This window comes from Erithacus rubecula (genome assembly GCF_903797595.1).
Source record: "Erithacus rubecula genome assembly, chromosome: 22".
NCBI lineage: Eukaryota > Metazoa > Chordata > Aves > Passeriformes > Muscicapidae > Erithacus > Erithacus rubecula.
In genome coordinates this window covers 314,434-331,839 of record NC_136674.1, presented here as the reverse complement: position 1 = coordinate 331,839, position 17,406 = coordinate 314,434, and the positions used below count along the sequence as shown (strand labels likewise).

The following is a 17,406-nucleotide window of genomic DNA, read 5'->3' as shown; positions in this document are numbered from 1 at the left end:
GAGGAGCCGCCGCCTCCGCCGGCTCCGAGCGGGGTGTGCGGGGCCCCCCGCCCGGCGGGACACCGGGATGGCCTCGGGCAAGGCGGAGGGGGAGCGGCGCTGGGAGCTGGTGCGCTGGTGAGCGCGGTGGGTCTGGGGGCGCGGATTTCCCTGCGAGGGGGACCTGGGCTGGAGAGCGGCAGGGGCTCGGCTTGGGGTGGGGCTGGGCTCTGCCGGTGGGGCTGGGAGCATTCCGGGTAGGGCTGAGGGGACACGGGACCTCGCCCGGGATCTGGGACGCTGCGGGATGCGCCGAGGGCACCGCGAGTCCCGACTGGAGCAGGGGGTTCCCGATGGAGAAGGGAGGTCCCGACTGGATCGCGGGTTCCCGGTGGAGCAGGGGGGTCCGGCTGCAGCGGGGGTCCCTGCGGCGTGGCTGCTCCAGCCGGAGGGACTCTTGAGGGTGCAGGGAGGGAGCGGGTCCGTGCTGGGAAGGGGATCGCAGGCAGAGGTACAAGAGTCGGGTCCCGAAGAGTTTTTGCTCTCGGGAAAGGGTCCTGCCCGCTGAGGGGGAAGCGCGGGAGCGGCGGGCGTGCCGGGGATGCCGAGATCTCCTCACGGAGGTTTTCTCGCTCCGGGAAGTCCCCGGGACACGCGTGGCGTGCTGAGGCTGCTCCGGTCTCTGCCGAGCGGGGACGGGGCTTGAACAGGGCACTGTCTGTGCCCGCAGCAGCCGGGACGGACTGACATTGAGAACAAGCTTTGTCTGTGTTCTTTTATGTTGAATTGTGCAGTTTGTGACGTCCGAAGCTTGTGACTTTTGAGCAGGGCGCTGCAGCGATGCCGGCTGTGGCTGGATGGCTCCGGGAGCCGGGGCCCGGGCTGGTCCCTGGGCCAGAGCCCCAGCTGTGGTGACAGCCCCTCAAACCAGGGCGAGTAGGCACAGTGGGAGTCACTGAAGCTTTTTCTTTCCTCCCTCCCTCCCTTTCTCCCCTCCTCGCAGCCAAGGACACTGTTTTCCCTCGCACATTTGGACAAACTGTAATACCAGCTGCCTGGCCTGGCTGTTCTGCATCCCCACTGCCTCACCCCCTTCCCAAGGGCCCCCTGGCTGCCCTGCCCTGCTCTGTGCAGGGCTATCATTTGCCAGAGCTGCAGAGCATTGGCATTGCTTTTAGCCAGGAAATTGGCAGGTCAGTGTGCTGGGGATGCCCAGGGAGCCTTTCAGGTTTCCTTTAGCTGCAGTGAGGAGTGACAGTTCCTGCAGTGTCATTGCCTCCAGCCCTGCAGTGCCGAGCTGGGCTGAGGGGCTCAGGCAGGTCACAGAGCACAGCAGCAGCAAGTGGGGAGCTCTTGGCACTGGGGAACATCCCCCTGGCCCCATCCAGGCAGCGTGGGCACATCCCTGCAGTGAGTGTTGAGAATGAACTTCCTGGAGCATCCATGAGCAGAGGAAGGGACAGGAGCTCCCTCCAGCTCTGCTGAGGTTCAGGTATGCTGCAGCTGGGTGTGTGTGTGTGTGTGTGTGTGTGTGTGTCTCTCCAATCAGTACTACAGGGGCGTTATCTTATTAATTACTTGCTGCTGAAATTTCATGTTCAGACGAGTGTGTGTGAAGTGCAGCTGGCTTCTGGGATGGAAGCAGGCAGCAGGATTTTGTTCCAAAAGATGGAAACAACTGCAGTTACCAGAATATTGCTCACTTAACAGGGCACCTATACCCTTCTAATCAAATTCATAACCATAAATTCACTCGACTATTACTTGATAAACCTCAGTATCTGGCCTGGCATTTGAAGTGATGTTAGAACAGCCCTAGCTTGGCCTTGGGCCAGTGATAGCCTGGGAATGGGGCTGGGGCTGGTCTGGGTGGGTGCTGGGGGCAGGCTGTACCCTGAGATGATGGTGCTGAGCAGGGGGTGCTGCACCCCTGGGCTTTTACAGGGGAATGTCCTGTGCTTCTTTGGAAATGTTTGTTCTTTGTTTTCCTGCACGTGGTGGTTAGGAGGTCCTGTGGGTCTGGTCTGTGTGGGTGCAGGGGTAGTGTTGTGTGCAGGGGTTGTGTGCAGGGTTGTGTTTTGTGCAGGGGTTGTGTGCAGGGTTGTGTTGTGTGCAGAGTTGTGTACAGGGTTGTGTTGTGTGCAGGGTTGTGTTGTGTACAGGGTTGTGTTGTGTGCAGGGGTTGTGTGCAGGGTTGTGTTGTGTGCAGAGTTGTGTACAGGGTTGTGTTGTGTGCAGGGTTGTGTTGTGTGCAGGGGTTGTGTGCAGGGTTGTGTTGTGTGCAGGGGTTGGGTTGTGTGCAGGGTTGTGTTGTGTGCAGGGTTGTGTTGTGTGCAGGGTTGTGTTGTGTGCAGGGTTGTGTGCAGGGTTGTGTTATGTGCAGGGGTTGTGTTGTGTGCAGGGTTGTGTTGTGTGCAGGGTTGTGTTGTGTGCAGGGTTGTGTGCAGGGTTGTGTTATGTGCAGGGATTGTGTTGTGTGCAGGGTTGTGTTGTGTGCAGGGTTGTGTGCAGGGTTGTGTTATGTGCAGGGGTTGTGTTGTGTGCAGGGTTGTGTTGTATGCAGGGTTGTGTACAGGGTTGTGTTGTGTCCAGGGTTGTGTTGTGTCCAGGGTTGTGTGCAGGGTTGTGTGCAGGGGTTGTGTACAGGGTTGTGTTGTGTGCAGGGTCGTGTTGTCTGCAGGGTTGTGTACAGGGTTGTGTTGTGTGCAGGGTCGTGTTGTCTGCAGGGTTGTGTTGTCTGCAGGGTTGTGTTGTGTGCAGGGGTTGTGTGCAGGGGTTGTGTGCAGGGTTGTGTTGTGTGCAGGGCTATGTTGTGTGCAGGGTTGTGTGCAGGGGTTGCAGCTGATCCCCAGATCCCCATGGAGGTGCAGGGACCCTCCCTGGCACTCTTCCTGTCCCAGACAGGGCTGTGTGCCCTGTGCTGGTGGGCTGTGAGGAGTGAGGGTGGCACAGGGGGCAGTCAGACGGGCAGTGGGGGTGGCACAGGGGGCAGTCAGACGGGCAGTGGGGGTGGGGGTGGCACAGGGGGCAGTCAGACGGGCAGTGGGGGTGGGGGTGGCACAGGGGGCAGTGAGACGGGCAGTGGGGGTGGGGGTGGCACAGGGGGCAGTCAGACGGGCAGTGGGGGTGGGGGTGGCACAGGGGGCAGTCAGACGGGCAGTGAGGGTGGCACAGGGGGCAGTCAGACGGGCAGTGGGGGTGAGGGTGGCAAAGGGGGCAGTCAGACGGGCAGTGAGGGTGGGGGTGGCACAGGGGGCAGTCAGACGGGCAGTGAGGGTGAGGGTGGCACAGGGGGCAGTCAGACGGGCAGTGGGGGTGGCACAGGGGGCAGTGAGACGGGCAGTGGGGGTGGCACAGGGGGCAGTCAGACGGGCAGTGAGGGTGGGGGTGGCACAGGGGGCAGTCAGACGGGCAGTGAGGGTGGCACAGGGGGCAGTCAGACGGGCAGTGGGGGTGGCACAGGGGGCAGTCAGACGGGCAGTGAGGGTGGGGGTGGCACAGGGGGCAGTCAGACGGGCAGTGAGGGTGGCACAGGGGGCAGTCAGACGGGCAGTGAGGGTGGGGGTGGCACAGGGGGCAGTCAGACGGGCAGTGGGGGTGGCACAGGGGGCAGTCAGACGGGCAGTGAGGGTGGGGGTGGCACAGGGGGCAGTCAGACGGGCAGTGGGGGTGGCACAGGGGGCAGTCAGACGGGCAGTGAGCTGATGTCCTGCCCCGGGAGGAGCGCGGTGCTGCAGGACGTGCGCTCTGAGCGGCACTGCCGCTCCTGCCCTGCCGCTCCTGCCCTGCCGCTCCTGCCGCTCCCCCCGCAGCCCAGCGCTGATGAATATTTCAGTCTCCCTGGGTTTATTTTTAGGTACGTGCGAGAAGGGCGCTTTCGCATTGAGGAGAGGACGCTGACGGCGTTCCAGTGGCTCCACTCGCCGCAGCAGCACCGCATCGTCAGCCGGGCAGACCTGGGCTCCCCCAGCAGGTACGGGGGGCTGGGGCAACCCTGGCACGTACCCTGGGCTTGCTCTTGTGGTTTTGACTCGGGCCTCCAGAGCTCCAGCCTGCCTGGGAGCCCTGTGGTACGTGAACATCTTGGGCTTTGCTTTAAAATAAAGTTCCAGGCGCAGCGGTTGCACCAGCGGCTGCAAACACCCCGTGAGCGCTGTTCACTTTAAAGCAGAGGAAAGGACGAATTATCACCTGGCTGCCTAAACTTTTCTTGTAATCCCCCCCATGCTTTTGGTTGAGGATCTGCTTTATGCATGCAGCACTTGAGATTTACTTAAAAAACAGATGGGAGGCAGGGGCTGTGTTTCCCCCAGCCATCAGTGATCGTTGGAGAATATCTGTTCTGATCCCCTGATTTTGTTTGGTGCTTAAACTCTCCCCTTGGCACATCCCAGGCATGTGCTGTGGCTCTCCCTGCTGATGCACATGCATTGCTGTCAGTTCCCATCCCGTGTTTGATGATAAAACACCATTAACAGAAAAGCCTCGTGGGCCTCCAGACACACAGAGAGCAGCATCTGCTCTTGGGCCTGCAAAGAGCTCTAGAACATGCAGAGTCCCTGAGGGGCTGTGAACTGACTCTTCCCTCTCCTTTCAGCAGCAGTTTTGCTCCTTAAAGCCCTGAAGTATTTATCTGCCTGGAATGGCTTGGATGAGAACAACAGTGGGAGGGTGGCTGCAGAGGAAGGAGGTGCCCAAAAGATTTGGATTTCCCAGGAAAGGAAGAGCTGGGAGTACTCTTCATGCAGAGAGAGCAGGTGGGGATGGAGGGAGGTGACATTTACACCTGGAGGAGACTCCTAGGGGCAGGAGGGAGGTGCCAGCACTTACTGCTTCCTGCGATGGGAATTCCTCTGCCTGCCGCTGGAGAGGCTTTCAAAGAATGGGAACGGCTGTGCTGTTTATTGATCTTAACTAATTTTTGCAAATTACTTTCAGAGGTTGTGTCAGCCTCACCCGTGATGTGCATGTTTCATTTGGCATGTGCAACTGAAATGCGTGTAACATCATTTATAATTGATGTTGAGTGCTGTTGGGGTTGATGTCACTAGATTAATTCGGTTTCCAGAGGGGGTCAGTTCCACTGGATTCATTTGATTTCCCAGAGGAAAAGTTACCTGGAAGTTTCCCCTGGGAAGTTACCTGGAGCTGTCTGGAGAGGACACCAGCGACCAGTTATGAGTGGTGTCTGTATCTCTCTCATTGGGCAAAATCTTTGTCCCTCAAAGCAGCGCAAGAGTAAAACTGACTGGGCAAGAGCAGCCCGGGGAGCTGCGGGTGGGGGATGGAGGGTACGGGGGCACGGGGATGCAGAGGGTCGGGAGCTGGGATCCTGGATCACGGGGATGCAGAGGGTCGGGAGCGGGGATCCTGGAACACAGGGATGCAGAGGGTCGGGAGCGGGGATCCTGGAACACAGGGATGCAGAGGGTCGGGAGCTGGGATAATGGAACACGGGGATGCAGAGGGTCGGGAGCGGGGATCCTGGATCACGAGGATGCAGAGGGTCGGGAGCGGGGATCCTGGAACACAGGGATGCAGAGGGTCGGGAGCGGGGATCCTGGATCACGAGGATGCAGAGGGTCGGGAGCGGGGATCCTGGAACACAGGGATGCAGAGGGTCGGGAGCGGGGATCCTGGATCACGAGGATGCAGAGGGTCGAGAGCGGGGATCCTGGAGCACGGGGATGCAGAGGGTCGGGAGCGGGGATCCTGGAGCACGGGGATGCAGAGGGTCGAGAGCAGGGATGATGGAACACAGGGATGCAGAGTGTCGGGAGCGGGGATGATGGAGCACGGGGATGCAGAGGGTCGGGAGCAGGATCCTGGAGCACGGGGATGCTGAGGGCCGGGTCCTGCTCGGTGGGATGGGAAATGAGCCATGGCCAGGGCGGGTTCCTGTCTTTAGGCCCCTCTAGACAGGGCAGGGCTGTAGGAAGGACACGGGGCAGAGCTTTAGGCAGGACAGGGCGGCGAGAGGCGACTCTGCCCCGCGGCCACCGCGCGCACCGCCCTAAACGACCCCGCACGGCCCCGCACGGCCCGGTACAGCCCCGCACGGCCCGGTACAGCCCCGCACGGATCCGCACGGCCCGGTGCAGCCCCGCACGGCCCGGTACAGCCCCGCACGGATCCGCACGGCCCGGTACAGCCCCGCACGGCCCCGCACGGCCCGGTACAGCCCCGCACGGCCCGGTACAGCCCCGCACGGCCCGGTACAGCCCCGCACGGACCCGCACGGCCCGGTACAGCCCCGCACGGCCCGGTGCAGCCCCGCACGGCCCGGTACAGCCCCGCACGGATCCGCACGGCCCGGTACAGCCCCGCACGGCCCGGTACAGCCCCGCACGGATCCGCACGGCCCGGTACAGCCCCGCACGGCCCGGTGCAGCCCCGCACGGCCCCGCACCGCCCCTGCCGGCCCCGCTCCGCCCCGCACCGCCCCGCACGGGGCCGGCTCCGCCACCGAGGCGGGATCGGCGGGCAGCGAGCGGCGGGCACGGCGCGGGGCTGCGGGCTCCATCCTCGGTAGGTGCGGGCTGGGCCGGGACCGGGGCCGGGACCGGGAACCGGGGGCTGTGCGGAGCCCCAGGGCTGGGGCCGGGGGCCGGGACCCGTGTTCGGGAGGAGGGTGCAGTGCTGCCGGCACCGCTCTCAGACACCGATCATTGCTGGAGGCGGTTTCCAGCAGCCCGAGCGGGGCTGCGCAGCGCTGCTGTCCCGGGGGTCGCGGCGGCGGGGGCCAGGGGCATGCGGGGGGCTTTGTCCCGCCTCCCCCGGGCACCTCCCGGGCTGGGGAGCCCCGGTGTTTGCACACAAGAGGCGGCTGAGCCTTCTGCGTGCCCCCCGCCAGCCTGGCGGGGCGATGTCGCCAGCGCTGTCCCTCTGCTCACCGGGCGGAGCATTTCCCCCCGTCCTGCCCGTTCCCGCCGGCCTGCCGGGCGTGCAGCTGCACAGAGCCGGCCAGGGCTGGGGGAAATTCGCATCCCTGGCGAATGCAGCCTGTGCGATGGACCCTGACAGGTTCTGCTGCTTCCAGCACGCTCTAGGCTCTGCTGTTTAGTTTAAGACTGCTTGTTGTTTTGGTAGCAGAAGGGACATAATATCTGTCCACAAGGCACGGTCTATTGAGGGTTGGAATCACGCCAAGGAGTTTAAATTCAGATCCAACACGCAGTGTGACTGCAGGCACAGGCTCACTCTTGCACATACCACGTTCACAGATACTGCACTCTCCCTCTGCTGCTGCTTCCTCCCACTGGGGATGATAACCATAGCAGCGAAAATACCTTTTCCTTTGCTTGTTTGTTTTATCATCCTCCTTTCCCTTCATCCCTAAGCATATCTGTATGGCAGGGAGGTGCTGAGGGCTGCTCAAAGAGGCCCTCTGCTGCTGCTGCTGCTGCCTACCTGGGCAGATGCTCTGCTGCTTGGTAGCTGCTGCTGCTGTGGAAACAGGGACAGGACTTCAGCAGCAACAGGAGGAGAGACATTTTTTTTTCCAGGAGCTAAAAACAGCTCGCTCTCCACAGACAGTTTTACAGTTTTGTGGGGGTAGATGAATCCCTGCTTGGACTTAACTAACATCTGCCTCCAAGCTGGATGCCAGAATGACTGTTTCTTGACTGGGATTTGATTTCAGCCTGGCTCTCGCAAAACCCACCCAAAAAGGATGAAAAATACAGGTGATGTTGGCAAAAGGTAGCAGGATCTGGAAAAGCCCAAATCTGAGCCCCGTGTGCCTTGTTTGCAGCGTTCAGAGTGTCCATGCAGGGGTTTGGCCTCAAACCTGAGCCCTGGCTGCTGAAGTCTGACCCTGTGCCAGCACAGCTCAGCCTCGGGCAGCCACTGATCCCCTGAGAGCTGCTGAGGCCGGGGTGCAGGGCAGGGCTGTCTGAGAGGGGCTGGCCCTGCCAGGGGAAGGTGCCAGGGCACCTGCTGGGTCACTGCTCTGTGCTGTGGGCATCACAGAACCACAGAATGGTTTGGGTTGAAGGGACTGCAGAGGTCACCCAGTTCCAAACCCCCTCCTACGCACAGAAACACCTCCCTCTAGGCTTTACCATCTTGTGTAACATCTTCACAAACATCCTGAGTCTCAATTAGGGGGTGGGGGTTCTTTGGTTTCTTTATTTCCGTTATTAGGAAGCTGTTCCAGGGATTGATTGTACTGAAGATTAGAAACCTCCTAATTCCCAGCCAGAGCATGTTCAGGTCTCTCTCATTCCCATGCTTTCATCCCGCCCCCACGTTTTCCCAGCCCTGCTTTTCAGTTTAAGCTGTTCTTTTTCTGTCTCTCCACGATTTCTTCACTGGCTGCAGCCACCCCCCTCTCCCTGTTTGTTGTGTGAATTGGGACAAACTCTCCCTGGCTCCTGGTGCAGCTGCCAGTGCCAGCCTGCCACTGGGAACAGGTTTGTGTGGGAGGTTTGCCCCAGAGCCTCCTGCCTCCAGCACTGCTGGGCTGTGAGCCCTCCTGGCCCTGGCGTGGCTGTGCCGTGGATGTGCAGGTGGCCACGGTGACAGTGCCCAGGGACCTGTGCTGGCTGCTCTGGCTGCAGCAGGGACACCACCAGGCACACAGGGGACCCAGCAGGGATTCCAGAGGTGCCTGCCCTGCCTCTGGAGCGCCCTGTGCAGGGCACCCAGGTGGCATTTGTGGGTGCACTGAGCAGCCTTCCTGCTGGCTCCTGGGGAGGCAGAGAGGATGTGAGCCTCTGCTGCTTCCCTGCAGCATCCTCCCTCAGGCTCCCCTGGCATGGGAAGGGGGTGGCTGGAAGAGGTGGGCAAAACAGAAAGTCTGTGTGCTTGAACAGGTTTTTCCTAGAGAGAGGCTTTTCATGCCTTTTCATGGGTGAGGAATTTCATGCCCTTGCTAGCAAGGCAGGACTCTAAAATGGGTGGACTCGAGAAAGCAACCCTATACATCAAATCCACAGTGGGCTGGGAAGAATTCAGTGAGAGTTTCTGCTTACAGGGCTGTGCTGGGACACGACCTGTGTCCCTGTGCAGCAAGGAGCTGCTCCATGCGATGGTGAGAGGGACCAGCAGGGTTTGGGGGGCACAGCAGCTGCTGATTCCTGGGTTTCTCTCCTCTGTGCTGGCTGCTCCCTGGGCTGCTGGCAGAGCTGGTGCTGCTGTGCCTGGGTGTGAGCACCCCTCTGTGCCTGAGGAGGGGTGCTGTGCAGGTGGCTTCCTCCAGGCTCTGCTTTTGGCCATTCCCACAGAAACGAGCAGGAGGGATCAGATCACTCAGGGATGAGTCCATGAGCCGTCAGTGGTTTCTGGAGAAGGAGGAGCTGGAGCGTGGTTTGCAGCTTGAGCTTGGGCTTGGGGAGGTCTGTGGCTTTGCTGTCCTGTGTCTGCAGCTCTCCTCTGGGGTGACACACAGGGGTGACACACAGCTCCCCTCCCCAGGCTGGAGCCGAGGGAGCCCCCTCAGCCCTCCTGGTCTGCAGGTGTTGAGCAGGGAAGAGCCACCCCTGAGAGCAAGCTGGAGTTTGTGGGAAGCTGCATTTAAGGTGCTGAGTTTCTGTTTTCTCTTCAGCAGTACCATAAAGGGGAGAAAATAGTGTTTAAAATATTCTGTGAAATGAGTCAGAGGTAATTTGGACACTGTTTTCCTTTGCTGTGTAGGTCAAGCTGATGATGTGCATGGCATGTTCTTCCTGTCAGGCAAAATCTAATATTTCTGGGTGCCCACAACCTTGTTTAGAATCATAATAGGAAGCTGAATGCCCTCAGAGCGCTGCAGACAATATTAAAGCACTAATGATGCAATCAGTCTCTAACCCCAGAAAGAAAGGGAAGAGGTTTTTTGCCCTTGCTGGCTCAGTCCTGCTCTGAGGTGTCAGCTGCAGTGTGCACTGCAGGGACTGCCTGCCAGGCTGGGTCAGAGCAGTGGGATCCTGGTGCTGGCACAGGCTCTGGGGATGTTAATTTAGGCTGGTGCAGATGGCACCGAGGAGTTGTCCTCCCCCAGGGTTTTGTTCCCTAATTTTGGCTGCTCGGTTATGATTTGCCTGTGGCTCCTCTGAAAGGAGGAAGGTTTTCTCCTGCTTGTTTTTGGGCCTGTGTGAAATGCCTCGTGGGGAAGAGGGGAAGTGAGAGGAAGCCATTGCAGAGGCTATTTCTGGAGGCATGCCCCTGCAGGGAGATGCCCTGGGCAGGAGGGGCTGAGAGGGGAGGCTGCTGGCCTCGGGGAGCTGGGCTTGGGCCCCTGGGGTGTTTTTAACCTTTGCCTGGGTCACATGCAGTTTGTCACCTGGATCTGGGGGGGCAGACGGGGCCCTGGGGGCTGCCAGCTGTGTGGGGATGGGAAGAGCTCCAGTGCCATCCCCAGGTGCTGGAGTGCAGTGGGCTCATGCAGGGCTGTCCCAGCCACCCTGGGCAGCAGGAAATGGAGATGTTTCCCTGTGGCCATCCCAGGGTCCTGCCCTCCTGTGTCTGAAATCCTGGGGCAGGTGTGGGTTACTCTGTGCTTCAGCACCACATGAGGCAGAGCTGCAGGAGTGGTTATGAGCTGCAGGCTGAGGTGACCCCCAGGCACAGGGGAGCTCTCACAGGTCCTGCCTTGCTGTTCATGTCCCTGTCACCCTTCCTGCTTCCACATCACCTCCAGCAGCCCTGAGTCCAGCCAGGGCTGAAGAGCAGAACCAGACACAGCAGATGGTGCTGCAAGGGGACAGATCCAAGCTGGAATTTCTCTGGGATGCTCCAAGTTGTTCCTGGTGTGGTTCCAGCTGAGGCCAGTGCTTCCCACAGCCACTGTCACTCCTGCCCCTCACCTCTGCACACACAGCAGCACACTGGCTCTCATTCCAGTGCCTGGCTATAACCAAAGCTTTTATTTTCAGACATGTTAATTGTGAGCAGCTCAGGAGAGGTGGGCAGGAATCGAGTGGGAGGAGTGTAAGGCAGACATGACCTGGGGGAAGATGAAGTGAGAGGATAACGTCACACTGCTGTAGATGCAGAGCCTTGACACAGATCATGCAGGCCGGGAGCAAATGTGCTCCAAGCAAATGACTGCTCCACATATTTTGTAGTACCTGAATTATGGCTTCAAAGCCTACAGCCTTTTTTTTTAAATAATGTCCTTAAGAGCTCTAAAATTCAAAGAATTTCCATTGTTTCATCCCTTTAAGGCTGTAGGCAGAAAAGTAGGGGTAGAAATAGCTGGGTTTCAGTCCAGGTTTTTTTTCCCTGGAGTTGAGTGATTTCTCTCTCCAACTCCCCATACCCCTTTCTTTCACACATCAGACAGAATTCAAATGTCTCTCAATTTAAATTAATTTTCACTGCCAAGGGGTGCTCGGTGTTGCCACCCCTCCTCCTCACCTGGGCTGGGGGTGATCCCCTGGTGAAGCCCAGCTCTGAGTGGGTGCAGGTGGGTGCTGGTGGTTGGTTTGGGGAGGTGAAAGGTGTGAGGACACCTGGGCTCCAGGTACATCTCCTGGGCACCATGCCCACCCATGCAGGCAGGTTCACCTCCCCACAGCTCTGCTGTGCCCTGCAATGCCCAAAGCGTGGGGAAGGGAGCAGCATCTGTGTTCTAGGGGTTTGTGGTGGATGGGAGCTCATACCCAGCTAGATGTCAGCATTTCCACTTCCATGGGTTTCTGGCTGTTAAAGGACAGGGGGTTTGGGTGGTGGTCAGGCTGCAGGTGCCAGTTCAGCCTTACAGAGCTGCTGGGGAAGCAGAGGGCAGAAAACCTGTGTGCCACAGGCAGCTGCGTGGGAGCAGGTGGGAGATGCCTCGCTGGGCTCTGGGGTGGTGGCATCTGCGTGCCGTGAGACCTGAAGGGATGGGGTTTTTGCTCACTGAGGTTTGGTGGGATGTCCCCTGAGGGGCACTGGAGGGTTGGGGGGGTTCCCCTTCCAGGGAGCCAGCCGGGGGCTGTGACTGCAGCGTTAGTATTTTGGGGACAGAGGCAGAGGCAGATCACGGCGCTGCCCCCAGCGATCCCCTGTCCTGCCCCAGCACACGATGCTCGCGGGTGACACGGTGCCCGTGCGGCACCGCCGGTGGTCCCGCCACTAGGAGAAATACGATATTCGCAGCGTGAGGTTGCGAAAAGCCTGCGACCGCCAAAAGAAGAGGAAATGACTTTTTTCGTGGTGTTTGTGTGTGCGCGTGTGCGTGCGCTGCTGCGCTGGGGGCGGCTGCCCGGGCCGCGCTGGGGTCCGAGACAGCGGCTGCGGCCGTGCCCGCAGGGCCAGCGCTGTCCCCGTCCCCTGTCCCCGTCCCTGCCCGCAGCGCCCCGGCAGCACCGAGCCACCAACATGTTCCAGAGGAAGCGCAGCGTCTCCTTCGGCGGCTACGGCTGGTGGGTCCTTCCCTTCCCTTCCCTTCCCTTCCCTTCCCTTCCCTTCCCTTCCCTTCCCTTCCCTTCCCTTCCCTTCCCTTCCCTTCCCTTCCCTTCCCGCGGGCACTGAGGGGGTCCCTGGGCACTCGGGGGGTCTCGCTCAGAGCTCCCGCTGGGCACCTGTGCGCAGTTACCTGCAGTTCCTCTGCCCTGCGCCTTTCTCTCGCTGCTCTCCCTGCTCCTCCTGCGCTCAGCGATGCTCGCAGCCCCCTTGGGCGCCTCGGGGTGTGCAGCAGGCTCCCTCCTGGCGCAGGGCGGGTTCCCAGCCCCACTGGCCGCCCCATGGCTCATCCCTTCCCTGCCTGTCCCCAGCAGAGCAGCGCGGCCGCTGCCGCACCCCGAGCCCGGCGGGGCTCTGCTCCTGCCCCTGCCCGGGAGAGATTCTGATCTTTGGGGAACAGCAGAAAACCACATCGTTCTCTCTCTGCCTCTCTTCAGGTCTCCTCTCCGAGGCGTTTTGTGCCTGTTAAGTCTCTTGTGGCTGTGATGGTGTTCGGTGTTTGGGCAAAAGGCTGCAGTGGCGCTGGAGAGTGGCAGCCCCGGGGCTTTGGGGTTCGCGGTGTCGTGGGCTTGGAGCTGCCCGAGCCCGCTGGGGGAGATGCTGAGTGACTCCGGGGGCTGTGGGAGCGCAGCTGAGGCTTTCGGCAGGGTCCCCTGGGATGGAGAGAGCGCACACGGTGCTGAGGGCAGGGGAGCTGCCTCGGCTGGATCGGGTTTTATTGACAAAGGGGAAGGGAGCACTTGGATAGACTTCAGTGCAAATAAGTTTGTGATGTGTGGGCTCATTTCGTGGTGGCCCAATCGCAGCTCTGGGACAGCTCTGGCTCACAGTGGCTCTGGGGGCACCCCAGGGTGCTCCTGCTGCGGGGGAGCAGAGCCCTGACCCTGCTTGGGGCATCCAGGGACAGCTGCGCCTTGCTCTGGTTTTTTTCTTGCTGTGCTTTGGCAGTTGCAGGGGAAAGAAAACCACGAGCCGGAAAGTCGCTGAGGAAAACGGGGGGGAGCTGCAGTGGGGGCTGCTCTGGCTGTTGGGAGCTGTGACATGTTTTGGGGGGCTGCTCTGGCTGTTGGGGGCTGCACTGCAGGGAGAACCCTTCCCTGGGCTCCTACTGGAGCAGAAGGGACCTGCCCCAGCCCCGTACCTGCACCTGCATCTTCCCACGGTCCCGGCCGACCCACCCTTCCTGTGGGGCTGCGAGGTGCCTGGGCACACCCAGCCGCCTCCTGCTGTGGCTGCACTCGCTATTTCCAGTCTCTGCTGGGCTGGAAATCGCTATTTTTTTTTCCTCTCCACCAGCTGCATCTGCTGCCAGCGAGATCCCGGAGCAGTGTGTTGGTCCTGGGGGGGCAGATGGGTGCCCCCAGTTGGGCTGTAGGGATGCCGGGGTGTGCAGAGCTCTGTGGGCGCTGTCCCGGGTGGGTAGAGCCCCTGTGGGCACTGCCCATGGTGTGCAGACCCTCTGTGGGCGCTGTCCCAGGTGTGCAGACCCTCTGTGGGCGCTGTCCCGGGTGGGCAGACCTCTGTGGGCACTGCCCATGGTGGGCAGACCTCTGTGGGCGCTGTCCCGGGTGTGCAGAGCTCTGTGGGCGCTGTCCCGGGTGGGCAGAGCCCCTGCGGGCGCTGTCCCGGGTGTGCAGACCCTCTGTGGGCTCTGTCCCGGGTGGGCAGAGCCCCTGCGGGCGCTGTCCCGGGTTTGCAGACCCTCTGTGGGCTCTGTCCCGGGTGGGGAGCCCCAGCTCTGCGGGGTGTGGGCAGTTTCATTTTACCGCCTCTGGAACAGGGCAGGGCAAACGGTCTCACGGTCACGCAGCAACTGCGGTTTCCCAAATATGGTTTATTTCCTGTGCGGTTTCTAACTTTTTGTTTGTTTGTTTGTTTCTTTTTCTCTCCTTCTCACTCTAAGAGGCCAAATGACAACAACTGTTTTTTCTTCCCATGGCTCTGGATGGAGTCACTCGTGCAGCCCCCACTCAGGACAGGTCCCGTGGGATCTGCCCCAGCCCCCCCGGTCCCCGAGCTGCTCTGCCTCTGCCACCGAGGCTGGAAGCAGCTCTGCTCTCCAGCATGCTCTGATGTTCGAGTGGTTTAATGATCAGCAAGCTCTGGGCAGGCTTGTCAGGTATTAAGTCACAATAGCAGGTGCCTTAGATCTATTTTTAGGAGCAGCAGTGTGCTGGCTCTCCAGAGCAGAGCCTGGCAGCTGCTGCCGGGGGAAATGCCTGCAGCAGAGCTCCCGTGGCCACGGGGTGTTATGGGCTGAGGTCCTGCAAGGGAGGGACCTGGGAAAGGTGATGGGCCTGTGGCCAGTGCCTGCCAGGCTCAGCCCCCTCCTGACAGGAGCCCAGCCCGGGGTGGAGAAGGTGAAGCTGCAGCTGGCTGGGAACTGTATTTCTGTGGCCATGCTGGGTCCTCTGCGACCACAGTGCAAACCAAGAGGGTGTGGAAGTGTAATTTTGCTGTTTGGTCTTTTTTTGAGGTGTGGAATTGATTCCATGTGGCAGATAACAGAGCATTTTCGGTGACTGCCAAAAAGACATTGTTTTGCATTTTGAGACATTGCTATGATTTGCATTAATTAATAATAATATGACCATAACCACAATGATTTTGAGGGGATAAGCACTCATTACCAGAGCCAGGGAAAGGAGTGAAGCCACCGAGGCTCCTGGTGCCCCAGCTGGGGCTGGGAGCAATGGGGCTGCCCTTGTTCTGCCTGCCTGGGCTGGGCTGGGCTGCCATGTGGGGCTTGCTGGGATCTTCCCAGCCCGTAGGGGCTGCCACAGCCCCATTCTCTGTAAATAGGTGGCTTGTGGCAGCTGTGCCTGGAGACGGCTGGAACATGGCAATGTCCTCCTCTGTGCCCAGCTCACCTCTGGCCCTCCAGACTGGGGGCAGCAGTTCTGCACCTGCAGAGAACCAGGGGAATGTTTTCCTTTCCAGGCAACAGTTTGGGTTAAATCTTGGTTTGGTTTTGTTTTCTGATGAAGTCTTTCTGTGGCAATGGTCATGTCAGCCAGAGCTGGCACCTCTGGAGGATGTGCTGAGGTCGTGTTTGGCAGCAGCCCCCAGAACCCAACCCCCCCAGCCACATCTGGAGCCCCTGTGCCTGCAGTAACACCCTCCTCTGCTCTCTCCCCAGGATCGACAAGACGATGCTGGCCAGCCTGAAGATCAAGTGAGTGCCTGGCTCTTCTTCCTTGCTGTGGGATGTGTGCTGCTGGGAGCTGGCTGGGTGTGTGGGGATGCTCTCAGTGGTGCTGGGAGCTGGCTCAGTGTGTGGGGATGCTCTCAGTGGCACTGGGAGCTGGCTGGGTGTGTGGGGATGCTCTCAGTGGTGCTGGGAGCTGGCTGGGTGTGTGGGGATGCTCTCAGTGGTGCTGGGAGCTGGCTGGGTGTGTGGGGATGGTCTCAGTGGTGCTGGGAGCTGGCTGGGTGTGTGGGGATGGTCTCAGTGGTGCTGGGAGCTGGCTGGGTGTGTGGGGATGCTCTCAGTGGTGCTGGGAGCTGGCTCAGTGTGTGGGGATGCTCTCAGTGGCACTGGGAGCTGGCTGGGTGTGTGGGGATGCTCTCAGTGGTGCTGGGAGCTGGCTGGGTGTGTGGGGATGGTCTCAGTGGCGCTGGGAGCTGTCTGGGTGTGTGGGGATGCTCTCAGTGGCACTGGGAGCTGTCTGGGTGTGTGGGGATGCTCTCAGTGGCGCTGGGAGCTGGCTGGGTGTGTGGGGATGGTCTCAGTGGTGCTGGGAGCTGTCTGGGTGTGTGAGGATGGTCTCAGTGGTGCTGGGAGCTGTCTGGGTGTGTGGGGATGCTCTCAGTGGCGCTGGGAGCTGTCTGGGTGTGTGAGGATGGTCTCAGTGGTGCTGGGAGCTGTCTGGGTGTGTGGGGATGCTCTCAGTGGCGCTGGGAGCTGGCTGGGTGTGTGGGGATGCTCTCAGTGGCGCTGGGAGCTGTCTGGGTGTGTGGGGATGCTCTCAGTGGCGCTGGGAGCTGGCTGGGTGTGTGGGGATGGTCTCAGTGGTGCTGGGAGCTGGCTGGGTGTGTGGGGATGCTCTCAGTGGCGCTGGGAGCTGTCTGGGTGTGTGGGGATGCTCTCAGTGGCGCTGGGAGCTGGCTGGGTGTGTGGGGATGGTCTCAGTGGTGCTGGGAGCTGGCTCAGTGTGTGGGGATGCTCTCAGTGGCGCTGGGAGCTGGCTGGGTGTGTGGGGATGCTCTCAGTGGCGCTGGGAGCTGGCTGGGTGTGTGGGGATGGTCTCAGTGGTGCTGGGAGCTGACTGGGTGTGTGGGGATGCTCTCAGTGGCGCTGGGAGCTGGCTCAGTGTGTGGGGATGCTCTCAGTGGTGCTGGGAGCTGGCTCAGTGTGTGGGGATGGTCTCAGTGGTGCTGGGAGCTGGCTCAGTGTGTGGGGATGCTCTCAGTGGCACTGAGAGCTGGCTGGGTGTGTGGGGATGCTCTCAGTGGTGCTGGGAGCTGTCTGGGTGTGTGGGGGATGCTTTCTGGGAGCTGGGCTCCAGCTGGTGCAGTGGAGTGCAGCCATGCCCGCCCACTCCAGGACACATTCGTGCGTGTCCCACGGTCTGCTCTGCTGAGAGCCTGCAGTGAATCAGGCGCTGGCAGAGCGCAGCAAACGTGGGATGGGATGGCTGTGGGATCAGTGGGCTGAGCTGAGCTCACAGGACACCAGCTCTGCTCGGGGGAGCTGGGGTGGGAATCAGCAGGTCAGGCTGGCACTGAGCTGCAGGGTGTACATGTAGTCAAGTCTGCAGGTTTTGGATTTTGTTTTTCAATCTGGAGAGGTGGTGAGTCAGTGGAAAGTGGGTGCTGTGACCCAGCCCCCCTCCTGTGCTGCTGAGGGGCTCTGGGCACTGCTCTGGAAGGGCTGCAGATGCTGCTGGGGTCCAGGAGGGGCTGTGGATTGCCAATGTTCCTTGGCGGGTCCATTTTGGATTTGGCACAGACTTGCTGGGCACTGCTGGGTGGTGTGGGCTGTGTGGGTCTGGCAAGGTGCTGTGCTGTGGTGGAGTGAGCTGTGTGAGGTCACCATCCCTGCTGGGATGTGTCCTC

General features: G+C 60.5%; 1 protein-coding gene across 6 annotated transcripts in view; it reads left to right on the top strand.

Annotated features, from left to right (window-relative positions):
* The first annotated feature begins 15 nt into the window (after positions 1-15).
* Positions 16-17,406, top strand: part of RAP1GAP2 (RAP1 GTPase activating protein 2) — a 51,015-nt gene continuing 33,624 nt past the window's right edge. For 3 of the 6 annotated variants that reach the window (XM_079325348.1, XM_079325344.1, XM_079325346.1), the window contains exons 1-3: positions 53-117; positions 3,836-3,952; positions 15,488-15,523. In XM_079325348.1, the coding sequence (XP_079181474.1) occupies positions 68-117; positions 3,836-3,952; positions 15,488-15,523 (203 nt within the window). In that variant the 5' untranslated portion in view covers positions 53-67. Of the gene's footprint in view, positions 118-3,835; positions 3,953-12,209; positions 12,309-15,487; positions 15,524-17,406 lie in introns of those variants that run through there. The other 3 variants (XM_079325351.1, XM_079325352.1, XM_079325347.1) reach the window with 2 other exon arrangements.